A 16566-nucleotide genomic window follows, 5' to 3' on the forward strand; every position below is an offset into this window, starting at 1 on the left:
TTCAGGAGGCCCTCACAGAAGAGTGAACAATCTCCTCTCCTATGTCCTAGGCTTTCATCAGACTGCTGCCCTCAACCTGTCTGTGCCTCAGGTTGGTGTCCTCAGGACCATAGTTCTGTTTTATCTCTGGCTGGTGGCTGGGATTCAAACCTCCAGATTTTAAAGGGCCCAGCAAGATGTGGACCTGTTTCTCTCCCAGCACGCTCAGCACCACTGTTCCAGAAAAAGAGCTGCACAGCATGCATGATGGCTGGATTCTATCATGATGCACAGAGAAAAGCAGCCATGGGGTTATCTGCCCTCTGTGCTGGCCTCTCTCCCCTGCTGCTAAATGGCCAGCTTGATGACTCCCGGAGGGCCTGTTGTCCTTGGAGAGGCAAAATATCCTCTTCTAAATGTACTCCAAGGGGGGGGGGGGGTGGCAATCCCAGTCAACCCAGTCAACCAAGGGGATCCCCTCCCTGTAGTATATTGTGCCACTGCAGCATACTGTTCGAACAGTATGTGACACTCTCTCTCCCGCTCTCTTCTTTTCTCCCTAATTTTACTCCATAAATAAAAAGGGCTCCCTCCACTTCACAGCACCATGGCTTTTCTCCCCCCCAGTTCACAGATCTGAACCTTGCATCTGCCAAATTCTCTCCTTCCAATTTTGCAGACTGTTTTCTTAATCCTCAAATCTATTTCCTAGTTGTTCAAAAGGATTCAGTGTTGATCTAGCTGTGTACAAAGGACAAGGCAAGCTCAGGGTCCCCCTACTACTCCACCATCTTTACTCGTCCAGCATTCCTCTATTGAGATGACATTGAGCATCTTTCATATAACTGTTGGCCATCTGTATGTCTTCTTTGAAATAAAGTCTATTCAGATCTTCTGCCCATTTTTTAATTGGATTGTTTGGTTTTTGCTATTAAGTAGTGAGTTCTTTCTGTATTTTGGTTATTAGCTTTTTATCAGATATATGATTTATAATTATTTTCTACCATTCAGTAGGTTGTCCTTTCATTTTGTTGATGGTTTCCTTTCCTGTGCATAAGCTTTGTAGCTTGATATAGTCCCATTCATTTATTTTTGCTTTTGTTACCTTTGTTTTTGGTACTAGATTTCAAAAATCATTGCCAAAACCAATGTCAATGAACTATCTTTTCTTCTACAAGTTTTATGGTTTCAGGTCTTATAGCCAAGCTTTTAATCCATTTTGAGTTAGTTTTTTGTGTATGGTGTAAGCTACTTATCCTGTTTCTTTTTTTTTTTTTTTAAGTAGGCTCCACCCTGGACATAGAGACTAATACCGGGCTTGAACATACAAACCTGCGATCAAGACCCAAGCTGAGATCAAGAGTTAGACACTCAAATGATTGAGCAACCCAGGTGCCCCATCCTGCTGCATCTTTGGCATGTAGCAGTCCAGTTTACCCAATACCATTTATTGAAAAAACTATCCTATCTCCATTGTATATTCTTAGCTCACTTGTTGTAAATTAACTGACCATATAAGGGTAGCCTTGTTTCTGGGACCTCTATTCTGTTCTACTGATCCCTGTGTCTGTCTTTATGCCAATATAATATGGTTTTGATTATCATAGCTTTGTAGTGTGGCCTGAAATCAGGGAGTGTGGTGCCTCTGGCTTTGTTCTTCTTTCCAAGACTGCTTTGGCTATTCAGGTCTTTTGTGGTTACATACAATCTTTCTGTTTCTTTTATTTCTGTGAAAAATGCCATTGGAATTGTGATAGGAATTGCATGTATCTGTACATTGCTTTGGGTATTATGGACATTTTACAATATAAATTCTTCTAATCCATAAGAATGGAATATCTTTCCATTGATTTGTATCTTCTTCAATTTCCTTCATTAATGTCTTACAGTTTTCAATATACAGGTCTTTCACCTCCTTGGTTTTATTTATTCATAGATGTTTTACTCTTCCTGATGCAATTATAAATGAGATTCTAAAAATTAATTTCTCTCTCTGATAGTTCATTATTAGAGTAAAGAAATGCAAAATATTTTTGTATAATGATATTGTATCCTGCAACTTTACTGGATGCATTTACTAGTTCTAATAGTTTTTTGATGGAATTTTCAGGGTTTTCTTGATATAATATCATGTCATCTAAAATATGGTGACAATTTTACTTCTTCCTTTCCAATCTGGATACCTTTTATTTCTGTTTCTTGCCTAAATGTCTGGTTAGGATTTCCAATGCTGTGTTGAATAAGAGTGGTGAAAATGGACATCTTTGCCTTATTTCTGATCTTAGAGGAAAAGCTTCTGGCTTTTCATAGTTAAGTATGATATTAGTTGTGTGCTTGTCATATATGGCCTTTATGATATTGAGGTACATTCCCTCTATACCTGCTTTGTTGAGAGTTTTTTTTTTATCATAAATGGATGTTGAATTTTGTCGAATGCAGAAGCATCTACTGAATGATCATATGATTTTTTATGGCGTGGGGAGGGGCAGAGAGAGATGGAGAGAGAGAATCTTCAGCAGATTCCAGGTCAAGCATGTGTGTGCAGAGTGTGGGGCTCCACCCCACACTCTGAGATCATGACCTGAACTAAAATCAAGAATTGGATGCTTAACCAACTGAGCCACCGAGGCACCCCAAAATGATCATATGATTTTTATCCTTCTTTTTGTTAATGTGGTATATCACATACACTGATTTGTGAGTATTGAACCACAAATGTATGAAACTAGAAATTAGTTATAAAAAGAAAACTAGAACATTTATAAGAATGGGGAGATTAAACAACATGCTACTGAACAACCAGTGGGTCAACAAAGTAATCAAGAGAGAAATAAAAAAGTACCTGAGACAAACAAAAATGGAAAAATAACATACTAAAATTTATGAGATTAAGCAAAAAGTAATTCTGAGAGGGAAGTTCATAGCAATAAATATCTACTTCAAGAAAAAAAGAGAAGGCTCAAATAAACAACCTAACTTTACACCTCAAGGAATCAGAAAAAGAACAAATGAAGCCCAAAGGCCCAAAGGAAATAAAGATTAGAGCAGAAATACATGAAACAAAGACTAAAAAGACAACAGAAAAATCTATTAAATGAAGAGCTGGTTCTTTGAAAAGATAAAACTGATAAGCCTTTAGTTAGACTCCCAAGAAAAAGTGAGAAGACTCAAAACAGAAATGAAAGAGAGGTTACAACTGATAACATAGACATACAAAGGGTCATAAGAGACTACTATAAACAATTATACACCAACAAACTGAACAACCTAGAAGAAATGGGTAAATTTCTAGAAACACACATCCTACCAAAAGTGTATCATGATGAAACAGAAAAATAAAAACAGAATACCTAAACAGATCAATTACTAGCAAGGAGATTGATTCAATAATCAAAAACCAACAAGCAAAATTCCAGGACCAAAAGCCTTCACTGGTAAATTCTACAAAACATTCAAAGAAGAATTAATACCAATCCTTCTTAAATCCAAAACATAGAAGAGGGGAGAACTCTTCCAAACACATTTTACAAGGCCAGAATTACCTTGATACCAAAACCAAACAAGTATGCCACAAAAAAAGAAAATTATAGGCCAACATCCCTGATGAACACAGAGGCAAAAATATTCAACAAAATATTAGCACACTGAATTCAACAATGCATTAGAAGGCTTGCATGTTGTGATCACATGGAATTTATTCCAGGGGTACAAAAACAAACATTTTTAATAGCATAAAAAAAAAACCCCGCCCAAAACCACATAGGTCTAACAAAATATGTACAGAATATGTGTACAATGATGAAAGAAGTCAAAGTTCTAAACAAGTTGAGAGACATTCCATCTTCATGGATTAAAAGCCTCAATACTGTTAGGATGTCATTTCTTCCTAACTTGGTGTACAGATTCAATCAAATCCCAATAAAAATTCCAGCAAGCTAATTTATAAACGTTGACAAAATGATTCTAAAGTTTATATGGGAAGGCAAAAACCTAAACAGGCAACACAGTTATAAATAAAGAAAATAAAGTTGGAAGACTCACAGTACTCAATTTTAAGACTTCTACTATAATCAAGACAGTATAATTTACAAAAAATAGACACATATATCACTGATAAATCAATGGAACAGAATAAAGAGCCCTGAAACAAACCCATAAAAATACAGTCAACTGATCTGTGAAAAGACACAAAAGGCAACCTGGAATGCCTGGGTGGCTCAGCGATTGAGCGTCTGCCTTCAGCTCAGAGCATGATCCCAGAGTCCCGGGATCGAGTTCCACATCGGGCTCTTTGCATGCAGCCTGCTTCTCCTCCCTCTGCCTGGGTCTCTCCCTCTTATGTCTCTCAGGAATAAATAAATAAATAAAATATTTTTAAAAATATATTTAAAAAAAGACACAAAAGGCAACTCAATGTAGAAAGGATAATCAAAGGGTGCTAAAACAACTGGACAACCACATGCCAAAAAACAAGGACCAAGACACAGATCTCATGGCTTTCACAGAAATTAATTTGAAATAGACCACCCACAGACCTTAATATAACATGCAAACCCAGAAAACTTCTGGAAGAAAATAGAAAATCTATGTGACCTAGAGTTTGGCAGCAGAGTCACTGATAAAACACTAAAAGCAAGATACATGAAAAAAAAACCTGATAGTGGATATTAAAACTAAAAACTTCTCCTCAGTGAAAGACACTGTTAAGAGAGTAAAAAGAAAAACCACAGGTTGGGAGAAGGTATTTCCAAAACATATATTATACAAGACTTGTGTCCAAAATATACTAAGAACTCTTAAAAATCAATAATAAGAACAAACAAAACAATTTTAAAAACAGGAAAATACTGAACAGACACTTTATCAAAGAAGATATATAATTGGCAAATAAGCACTTAAAAATGCCCAACATCTCTATCATTAGGAATTGCAAATTAACACTGAGATAGCATTAAACATTTATTAGAATGGCTAAAAAGCAAAAACACTAACTCCTATGAATTGCTGGTGAACATGCGTAGCAACATAAACTCTTATTCACTGTTGGTGAGAATTACAAAATGGATAGTTTGACAATTTCTAGAATACTAAACAAACCATAAAATTCAGCAATTATGGTCCTAGGTATTTACCCAACTGATTTGAAAACTTACATCCACATAAAAGCCAGCATGCAAATGTATACAGCACCTTTATTCATAGTTGCCAAAAACTAGAAGTAATCAAGATGTCCTTCAGCAGGTGAATGGATAAACAAACTGTGGTACATCCACAGTGAAAACATGAGCTGACAAAAAGACATTGATAAATCTTAAATGCATTTGTTAAGTGAAAGAAACCAGTCTGAAAAAAAAAAAAAAGAATAAAGAAACCAGTCTGAAAAGGCTATATGTCATTATGGAAAAGGCATAAATATAGACAGTTAACAGACGAGTGATTACCAAGGGTTGAGGGGTAGAGGAAGGGTTGAATAGGTAAAGCGTGGGTATTTTTTAGGGTGGTAAAACTATTCTGTATGACACTGCAATGGTAAATATGTACCACCACACATTTGTCAAAACCCACAGAAATTTATACCATAAAGACTGAACTTTAATGTACTCAAATTTTTAAAAATCACTTAAGAGGTTTGGAGATCTCAGAATGGGATGTGACATACACACAAATATACTTGTATTACAAATGTGTAAAAGAACTTCACTTAAAAAAAAAAAATAACTTCACTGAAGGAGGTAGGTAGAAAAGGTACTAACCTAAGTAACCTTAGAAGTGAGTCAAGTCAGTAAGACTAAAAAAGAACTGTACATAAAAACTGTGTCCTAGTTGATAAAGTTGTTTCCCATGGGGCTATAGATTAACAGTTCTGAAATCACTATACATGTATACAGGAATTGAATATTTAGCAAAGGAGTAGCAGATAAATGGGAGCTAAGTTTCTCACCACTGTAGAGGAAGGTTATAAACAAGCAAGGGGAAACACATAGAATGATCCATGTGATAATGAGTTAGTCAGAGATATCAATATGAACTAATGTTCAGCTTAATATTGACACAGAGAAATATAGATACAGATATATACAAATACATACATATATAGATACATAATTCATAGGTATGTGTTCATACATAGGTTAGTATAAATACATTTGTTTTGTCAGCTGAGAGGGTCTACAACACCCCACCGTAGCAGTAAGCACACCAAGTTCAGGTCTTTGGTTTGAACATCATTCTCTAATGAAAGGATCTAGGTTCCTAGGACTCCAGGACTGTGGCAAGATATATACAAGATATACAAGTATCTTATAGTGTTAGAGAGTAAGAGAATACTAAAAACAGAAAACAAAAATCCTAAAAAAAAAAATCCACAACTATGGGGGTATGTCAAAGACCTAAAGGTGTCAACTGGGGAGGCTTTCAATTGTCAAAGCTGGAATACTTTGAGAAAAAAAAAAATAAAGCAGTATTAAATTCAAATTGTAAAGTGTAAATTAGATAACCATGAATTAATATTGACATAAATGACCGAATAAATGAGAATAGACAAATCCTCTGTGTAGAAAAATGACATGTAATATATATATAGACACTCACAAACAGGAGGGGCATGACTCTCCACTCCTTAAGTGTAAGCTGTATAGTGTGATTTCTTTCCAAAGTGTGAAGTATGGAAAGGGGAAAAGAGTAATATCATCGTGAGGAAACCTGATAAACACTAAGACAGCAGGTGATCATGGGTAACATCAACAATAATAAATCATGTTGACAGAATGCATTTGTGATATTGTGACATAACAAGAAATATGTGTTAGCAAACTTCAATATGTACATGCTTTAAAAAAAAAAAAAAAGAACACTTAGAAGCCTGTCCTACTTTTCAAATGGCATCCTTTACTGGATAAGATTTTTTAAACTTATATGGCAGAAACAATCCAAATACCTTTGCTTTATATATTCTGCTATTCGTGTTCCTTGGTAACAATAAAATATTGTATTTTTAAAGTTCTACTGAATTGGAAGAGCAACTCTATTAGCAGATACTCTTTAAAAAGTGGACATTTTAGAGGCAATTTAAGTATTTACAGTAAATATGAACCAATACAATTATTTAGTCATCCTACACTACAGATTTGAGAGTATCTTCCATTAACATCTAGGAAACAAATGCTTTCTATGTTATATAGTTGACCCATCTCAGAACCAAATTTATATCACATGCTCAGAAATGCCAAGAAAAAAAATCTTTGTTATGTTTAGGAATGCTTAAACTAACACAAAAACCTTGATATTGGGATTAACCTGCTGTAGAAATCTCTGTTTGCAATTTAATTTTTAAAATCTGTACAATTACCTCAACACCTATCAAAACATGTCAATTTGTCAGGATATATTCTCATCAGACTAGCTTTTTCTATAATAGGTATAAAAATCAAATTCATAAACCACTATTTCCACTCATGTCCCATACCTTTCTTGAATAAAAAAATATTTAAGGAGGTTTGTTTATAATAGTTACCCAGGACACAGGTGTACAGAACTAAAATTTTTAAAAACAACATATCTTGAAATGGTTATCATAAACTGTTTCCTTTTCAAAAGTCACATTGAGAGTTGATGGAAATATCTAATTTTAGGCCACAAATTTTTCTCCATCTGTAGTAAGCTGAACTATGTAGAAGAAAATTAAATTTAGAAAAATTATAAGTTGATATTGGTATAACTCCTAAATTCTCAGGAAATTGCACTCACTGAGAATGGAAAAAGCAGGATCCACAATGAGCTCAAGTATTAATACTGAATATCAAGTATAAATGTCTCTTACAATGTAGCAACTCAATATGGTGAATTTCACAGCTCAAGATTTTTAAGATCAGGAAAAGAATTCAATCTACACTATTTCAAAATTTAGCTTTATAAAATTTTCCAGTGGTCCCAGGCCAACCTGGCTCTGTGTCCTATTAGCCCCATCACTAGATAAGGCCCAATCCAGCTACTATAAAGGTTGTCAAAGAATACAGTCCTTCAGGATAAAAATAAATGCAGAAATAAAAACTGGCAGTACACATCTCCCACCATGCTGAAAAAAAATTCATCTTTTTGAAATAATCAAAAAGGAGGGAAAACTAATGGGGGAAAACCTCAATGAAAACAACCAGGGTATCAAAATACCCATCCAAAACCTCCTGGCATATCCTAAAAGGTGACCAGTCTCTAGAACTATAACTAGCAGGTACTGGCCAAATAAATCTCCCAAATTGGAGCAAGTTAAAAAAAAAAAAAATCAGCAAGTTTCATGGGTCACCAAGATGAGTTACAAATGAAAATAAGGAGAGGTTGCAAATCAACAACCTTGACATCACAGATATAAATGTTAAGACAAAAATAGCATCAATCAGATAATGGTTTATTATAATTATTTTCTAATGCTCAAGGTTGGAAGATCCAACAGTGCACCTTTCTTTAGTCCACCATCTAAAGAGAATTAGTTGTAATAGACAACACAGTGATTCAGAAAAAGAGAAATATCCATTTACTTCTTATCAACTACTAATTTGCCTTAAATTGTCCTGGTTTTGTGTGTTACTTTTTAGAAGTTTCCCTTCCCTGCTTAGGTCACTGTGATTTACAAACTGTCCAGAATATCTAGAACAGAACAGACTATAATTTTTCTTTGAATTGTGCTAATTTATAAGTACTCAGAGTTAATAACTATATGAAATTTTACAGATTTACATATATTTAATATCATATTAAAACTCAATGTTTCAAATTATGATTTCAGAACACTCAAGAAATTACAAGTGATAATAGTTTCCATTAAAATAGAGGACTAGAGATCCCTGGGTGGCGCAGCGGTTTGGCGCCTGCCTTTGGCCCAGGGCGCGATCCTGGAGACCCGGGATCGAATCCCACATCAGGCTCCCGGTGCATGGAGCCTGCTTCTCCCTCTGCCTATTGTCTCTGCCTCTCTCTCTCTCTCTCTCTGTGACTATCATAAATAAATAAAAATTAAAAAAAAAAAATAGAGGACTAAACATGTGGGTTTGTGCCTATCCCTCTCAAAACTCTTCCAGAATTATAAAGGCACAGAAAAGTAAAAATTCCTAAAGACAAAGATTATGGGAGAGAGAAAATAGCAAACAGGAGATGTCCAAAAATTTGGAGCTTGAAAACAGATAAATATATAAGTAGCAACTAACTCACCAGACCGAAGAAATCTAAAACTTAAGCTTGCATGGAGAGAAGTCACAAGAAACAAGCAAATTCAGGCCTCAGTGCAGTGTATGCTACCATTTTTTTTTCAGTAAAGTTCACAAGTCAACTAGTTCTACTCTTACATACAGAATTTTCAGTAGGCAATTTTAGAGCTTCTCTCAAATACAATAACTAGACCTTTGAAGAAAGCCCATAAAGTGAAGTCAGAGATCAAAACAAAGAAAATAGAGACAAGGTAGGAAGCAAAAGAAAATTCAAAGTGATAATAAAACAACAATGTGGAAGAAGAGAACGTTTTGGAAATTAAATATTTGACATGGGAAAAAAAATAGAAGGTTTAGAAAATAAACTTGAGGAGACCTCCAAGGAAAAACAAAAAGAGAAAACAATGGAAAAAAATCACTGAATGATAAATCTAAGAAGTCCAAAAACCAAATAAAATAGTGCCAGGAAAAGAGAGAGAAAATGTACAAGAGCAGAGACAAGTAAAGAGATTAAAGTATCATGAAAAAGCATACATAAAATGACACAGCAGTTATAGTATTTCCAAACTGAAAGGGCCAAAAGATACTCCACACAATGAATGAAAAAAGATCTACAAGGCACATTGTCATGAAAAATTTAAACAATAGGGAAAAGTGAAGATCTAAAAATCTTCCATAAAAAAAAAAAGATCAGGTATCAGATTGTCATTTGTCTTCTGCCAAGTTAGAAAATAGAACAAAACCTTCAAAATTTTAGGGGAACATTATTTCCAATCCAGTATTTTATGCCCAGAACTTTATACTCAATCTCTTAAGGGTAAAGGTAGAAGAAAGATAGGGTCAGATAAACAAGGGCTAAAAAATAAACAAACCCTGCTAATGTCTGGAAGGTCCTGGAAAATAAGACCTATCAGAATAAGAAAGAAAACAAGAAACACAAGATTCAGGGAATAGAGGATCCATTATAGAACAGAACAAAAGGAAATTTCCAGGATGATGTTGAAGGGAGGTCTTAGTCTGCTCAAGACTCTAGAAAGTAGTCAGTACAGACTAGAGGAGGCAAGAGGGCCAAAGAATGCGTAGAAAAAAGTATGAAACTAATAAATAATCTATGTTTGAACATACACAAGTCTATGGCTCCTACAGAGAGTGTAGGAATGTAGCATTTGAGAAAATGCTACATAGAAAAAATAACTACATAGCTACATAGAAAAAATAGCTACATAGAAAAAATAACAACAAACAACAGTAACAAAAACGGAGATGATCATTAGTTCTAGAAATCACAAAAAAAGAGAGAACATGTAACCAAAATATAATGTTTCTCTGCAAACAGTATTTGTATAGCCATAACTATGTAAACACTAGTAGGGGTTTTTTAAAATTGTGATTTAACTGTATGCGGAAAATGAAAATTAAAAGTAATCAATTCTGTTAAGGAATTTTAATTTTGATCAAAAATTTTACCTCAAATATAAATGTTCCTTACTAAATCTAATTTACTTTCAGGAAGTGAAGGAACGAGAATAAATTTTCTTTACTGGTTTTCTTCAAATATATTTTTTGTAAGCTTAGAGCACGTTTCCAAAAATCTCTACCAATTCTTCCAAACACATCTGGCCACTTAAAGTTTGTCTTAAAATACTTCAAAAGAAATTGTGAATATAAATTTTACTTCAGATTTGATCAGTGACAGCATCCTGTTGGCCCTTTGAGTAGCAAACTAGCAGCAGCACCAACTACTACCAAAGGAACCAAAAGCTAAACAAACCAAACAATAACGAAAACAAAAAAACCTGGTCAAAATGTTATAATTAATAGCAATATTGCTGGTACAAGTAGCAGCATTAATGAATATGAAAGCTAAACTTTATTGAGCATACTATGTATAATATACTGTTCTAAGTGCTAAAATATATTTTTAAAAATTATATTCCCACAGGACTCTATGAGATGTAGTCTATCACTAATTTTCTTTTTACAAATAGTGAAAGTGAAGTGGACAGGTTAGCAACTTGCCCAGACACAGAGTTATATGTGAACACAATCAGGACTCAACTCCAAGCAGTTTGTCCTGCTCTTAGATCAAGTCTACCCACCTCATTTAACCAACTAGGTACATTACAGGCTTCTAGACTGAATGAAGTTGATTTTTCTTTTTCTTTTTTTTTTTTTTTGAAGCTGATTCTTTTATCTATTCTCTACCTAGGTCAAAAAGGTCTTACCAGGTAGACCGATTTGAAGTTCCCTTATGAAACAGGGGCAGGGAGAAAGTGGAAGGTTCTGAAAAATGCTCATATGGAGGCTATACCATCATCTGTAGGGGAGTGAATTTTTCAAAGCACCCTTGCATTTCTCCCCATATCCATGCTGAGAATTACTGCTTCCGTGGATTATTTAAAGGCGATGCACCACCCCAAGACCTTAAGGACCATAGCCTGAGAAGCTTAGAGTTCAAACCATAATGAAATCACCAGAAAGTCCCCATTTCTTTTCCAAAAACAGAACCTCTAAGACATAGTCTCAGGTCAATTAATAGGCAGAATCTTTTTCTTTGAGTCATTACTAAATTAATATGAAATTTAAAAAACCTTCCTTTAGGTGGAAGTGAAAATAAAGGGCCTGATACATGCAAATAATATAGACGTGCATATATATATATATGTATATATATATATATATACATATATATATACATATATATACATACATACATATACACACACACATATAACATCAAGAAGTATCCTACTTTTTACTCAACATTTCACTTAATATACTCTTCTAAATCTGTTCAACTCCTTGTATTTTACTTAACTCCATGATCTACATGGGAAATGCCTAAACTCCAGTGACAAGGCAACTCTTGTAAACTATCAACCTTTTAATCTTCTTAAAAGATAACTGCTTGTCAAGGTGCATTTGGTGCCTTATCTCATAAATTCAACTTATTAACACCATCTATTCTGCTTTTAAGTAATCATCCAATATACCACATGTGGAATGTTTCCCTTGTTCTTTTACTTAAAAACAATAAGCACTAACTCTTTTACTGTATAGATATTTAAACATTTATTCAACTGCCTGTATAATATTTCAATAAAACACACCAGCTAACTTAAGACTAGTTTTTTTTTTTTTTTTTTTTTTTAAGACTAGCCTTTAAAAAATCATTGGTTAATTAGAGTTTAAGGACTACCTGGGAAGACTGAAGAAAGGATATTCTCATTATCTTGTAGCTAAAAATTTAGGACATGGTTATCTATAGTAGCCAGGGAGTAAAAAAAATGTACCTAATAAACTGGGTAGTCTACCTAGGGAGATTTCCAGGCAGAGTGTTTAAGGTGATGCCTGGTTTCTTCCTGCTGCTTACAACAAAATGCAAAAGGAGAGAAATAATCTTAAGAAAGAATTAAAAAAAGAATCAAGACTTGCTGGTTTTGTAAGTTCCTAGCCTCTAAGACAGCAAGCAATGCTACAATTATGAAGAAGCTTCCAAGCAAACGTCAAATCCAAAACACATTCAAGAAACATCATTTAAAAATCAAGCTGCAGGGGTGACTGTAAAATCCTTTGCTAAGACCTCAGAAAGAGTCAAGATAGGTAATAGGGCTTTTAAGAAGCTTAAAAGCATTGCCCCATAGCAGTCTTAGCAGGAACCCAAGGTAAAGAAACAATTATTTCAACAAAATGTGTAAGTGTCGCCTGCTCTAATGGAATGAACCACAATAAGATTCATAGGACAGCCACAAAGCTTTTTGGCAGAACCACGAGCACAGTCTCAGTAGGACTCACAGTTCCATTCCATTGGTCTATATGTCTATCCTTATGTCAGTAACACATTTGATTATGACAGTCTTATGTTAAGTTTTGAAATTGGGAGGTAAGAGCTCTAACTTTGCTACTCTTTTTCAATCTTGTTTTAGCTACTTAGAGTCCCCTTGGTCCATCTGAATTTGAGGATTGGCTTTTCCATTTTGCAAAAAAGACCACTGATATTTTGATAGGGATTGGATTAATCTATGAATCACTTTGGCGAAATTGTTATCGTAACATTATTAAGTCTTCCAATCCATTTATACAGGATGTCCTTCCATAGATTTAGGTACTCTTTAATTTCTTTCAGCAATGTTTTGTACTTTTCACTGTACAAGTCTTTAACCTTCTTAGCTTAAATTATTCTGATGAAAACATAACTGATTTTTGTATATGATCTTATACCCTGTAACTGTGCTGAACTTGTTTATTAGCTCTAGTAAATTCAGATGTTTTTGATAAACACCATCCCGGAGGCTGCTCTAGCTCAAGGGGGGCAAAACAAGGGCAAGTCTCTGCGCTGGCTCCTCAGGGAACCACCAGGCAGGTCAAAATGCAAAGCCACAATTTTTTGGGAACAAGGTTCTTACTGCTTTCCCCTATCACCTCTCCTTGTTGCTGTTTCCACAGCTGCTGCTAAGCTAGAAAATGGGGGATGGCAGGCATGTAAAACTGTGGAGGCAGAGATTCTTGGAGCTCCCTACTCTACCATTTTCCATGACCAGTAACTTATTTTAACAAACAGAATGTGGGGGATCCCTGGGTGGCTCAGCGGTTTGGCGCCTGCCTTTGGCCCAGGGCGCGATCCTGGAGTCCCAGGATGGAGTCCCACGTCGGGCTCCCGGCATGGAGCCTGCTTCTTCCTCCTCCTCCTCCTCCTCTCTCTCTCTCTCTCTCTCTCTCTCTGTGTGTCTATCATCAATCAATAAATCAAGCAATCTTTAAACAAACAAACAGAATGTGGCAGAAGTGACAGTGTGTAAGTCTTGAGACTGTCATAAAAAGCATTAAGATTTCCTCTTGGATCACTTACTCTGAGAGAAGCCAGTTACCATGTTGTGAAGACTCTCAAGCGGCCCTAGAGAGAGTCCTACATGGCAAGGAACAGAAGCAGCCCACCAACAGCCATACGAATAAGCTAGGTTAGAACTCCAGTCCTTGTCAAGCTTTCAGATGACCACAGCTCTCACCAACACTTAGACTGCAACCTCATAAGAAACCCTGAAAATCATCCAACTAAGCCACTTTTGAAATAAGTGATCTGCAGATATCATGAAATAATGGATGTGTATTGCTTTAAGCTACTAAGTTTTGGATGGTGATATTTAAAGCTGAGACTCAAAAAGGTAAGAACCAAGTGACTCCAGTTCTTGGGACGAAGTGTTTCAAGCAGAGAGAGGAAAGGTGTTTGGCACATTAAAAATAAAAAACTTGAAAGAAGATCAATCAGTGGAGAAGAGGAAAATAGTGAAGAAACAGATCATAGAAATGGCAGAAAGTCACCAAAGTGACTATAGCAAGGTCTTAAACCTAGTAAAAACTGGTAAGTTCTGGAGTAATCAATGGTTCTTTAGCCATCAAAAATGGAAACTGGCCTATAATTTAAGCAAGGAAGACAGAACAAAGCAAAACAATCATCTGCCCACTGACAGCTAAGTGAAGGCAGGTCTACCAGATTAGCACTCATATGAAGCTTGCATGAGGTGAAAGCAAGGCAGATGGGTGCCACCACAGAAGAGCAAGAACTAGACATTTTTGTGAATATAAACTTACCAGAAATTATATAACTCTGATTATATAACTCTGATAAGCCAATGTTGTTTATTTCTAAAGTACCAGTAAACATTTGATTGCAAAGTAAGCATAAAGTATTGATGAATGAACATGGGAGCTTACAAGTAAAAACCTACTTTTACTCTTGGTTCTTCATTAGCTTCATCAACTTTGGTAAATCTTTTCTCTCCTAACCTAATTTTACTCATCTGCCATATGGGATAACAACACATAATATGTGACCAATCTTACTTTTTCTAAAGATAAAATGAAATAATATATGATAGAAGTGCTTTAAAAACTACCCAAAAAATCTAGAAAAAAATTAACATTTATAAATATCAACTAGAGAGAAATCAATTAACCATATCTATCAATCAATACGCAGGAACCTAGGGTGGGATTTATAAAGCCTTTTGAAACCAAGAACCAAGGTCTTTACCTCATTCCATATCACTTATTTCACTTTGTAGAATATACAAACCCAAAGTTACAGATAAAACCACCTTTATAAAAATGTTATTTAAAATTCTGAATGAAGTCGTTAGTAAAAATCTTACATCTAGAAAATAATTTTAAAATATCTTTCTCAGCAGGCAGTCCATAGTCACTGCCAAATGAATAACTGGTGTAGTTACATGTCTAAAAAAAATATGATCATAAATCAGCTCTGCAAAGACGTACACTTGTCCTGGGCTACCTTATGACACAAAGTTTAATAATTGATGAAAAGGGCATAAAAGAATTTCAAAAGAAATCCCAATTGGATACCAGTCTCTGAAATTTGAAACAAATATAAATTAGCAAAATAATTATTTTTAATAACTGTAAGATTAGAACTATAACTTTAGTAAACTATAAGATTAAAACAAACTTCAATGGGAAAATAAAGATATTATCAATGACATTTTCAATCAGTAGAAAAATAAAATATTTGTGTTTTCAGATTTTATAACTATCTGAATTTTAAGAGGTATTCATCTCTGGATCTTCCAGAAAGAAAATTTATAATTTAAAACAAGGAAAACATCATTATTGAAGAACAGAAGCATTGGACATCATAAAATGTGATACATAATTACGTTATTTTGTTATTAAAAGTGACTCAGAAGAAAAAAATGGATTTTTTGAAGGTATTTACTAACCGAATTTTCTTCCTCCTCTTCCAATTCTCGCTGCTGCTCTTCATGTCTTTTAGCTTTGATCTCCATAGCTTCTGTGATCAGGTCTCTTAAAATTGATACAGGCTTTGCATTCTTGATAAAAGGATGCTGGAAAAGTAAAAGTCGATGGTATAAATTCAAAAGATTTCTCTGAATTATGCCTAAAATATGTTAAAACAATATATAAGTGCTTCATAGGTTTCAATGATTATTTCAACCAGAATTAAATGTAAACATTAAGAAAAGAGAATATTTCAGCTACTTTAGAAATAAAGAATTTGTTTTTAGGTTTACTTGTCTTTAGAAAACCATTAAAGCACACATAAAAAGTGCAATCCTTTTAATAAAACTACATTACCTTTAAAAATGTAATTGTCCAAAGGAACTATACATTAGGTAGTGAAAAAGATAAAATTTTTTTAAAGACTGGTGATTTTCAGTTACCACAGGGGAGGTGGGTGATGAGGATTATGGAGTGCACTTGGTGTGATGAGCACCAGGTGTTGTATGGAAGTACTAAATCATTATATTGTATACCTGAAACGAATATTACACTGTATGTTACTAACTGGAATTTAAATAAAAGCTTTAAAAAATTAAAAATTAATTAAAAACATAAACAAGATTGGTGATTATAT

The 16566-nt window shown here is 34.5% G+C and overlaps 1 protein-coding gene across 7 annotated transcripts in view; it reads right to left on the reverse strand.

The window, feature by feature from the left end:
- Positions 1-16566, reverse strand: part of STK3 (serine/threonine kinase 3) — a 378723-nt gene that overhangs the window by 102826 nt on the left and 259331 nt on the right. For all 7 annotated transcript variants that reach the window (XM_077846732.1, XM_077846731.1, XM_077846729.1 and 4 more), the window contains one exon: positions 15911-16036. In XM_077846732.1, the coding sequence (XP_077702858.1) occupies positions 15911-16036 (126 nt within the window). The remainder of the gene's footprint in view (positions 1-15910; positions 16037-16566) is intronic.

Source organism: Canis aureus, chromosome 14 (assembly GCF_053574225.1).
Source record: "Canis aureus isolate CA01 chromosome 14, VMU_Caureus_v.1.0, whole genome shotgun sequence".
In the NCBI taxonomy this organism is placed as follows: domain Eukaryota; kingdom Metazoa; phylum Chordata; class Mammalia; order Carnivora; family Canidae; genus Canis; species Canis aureus.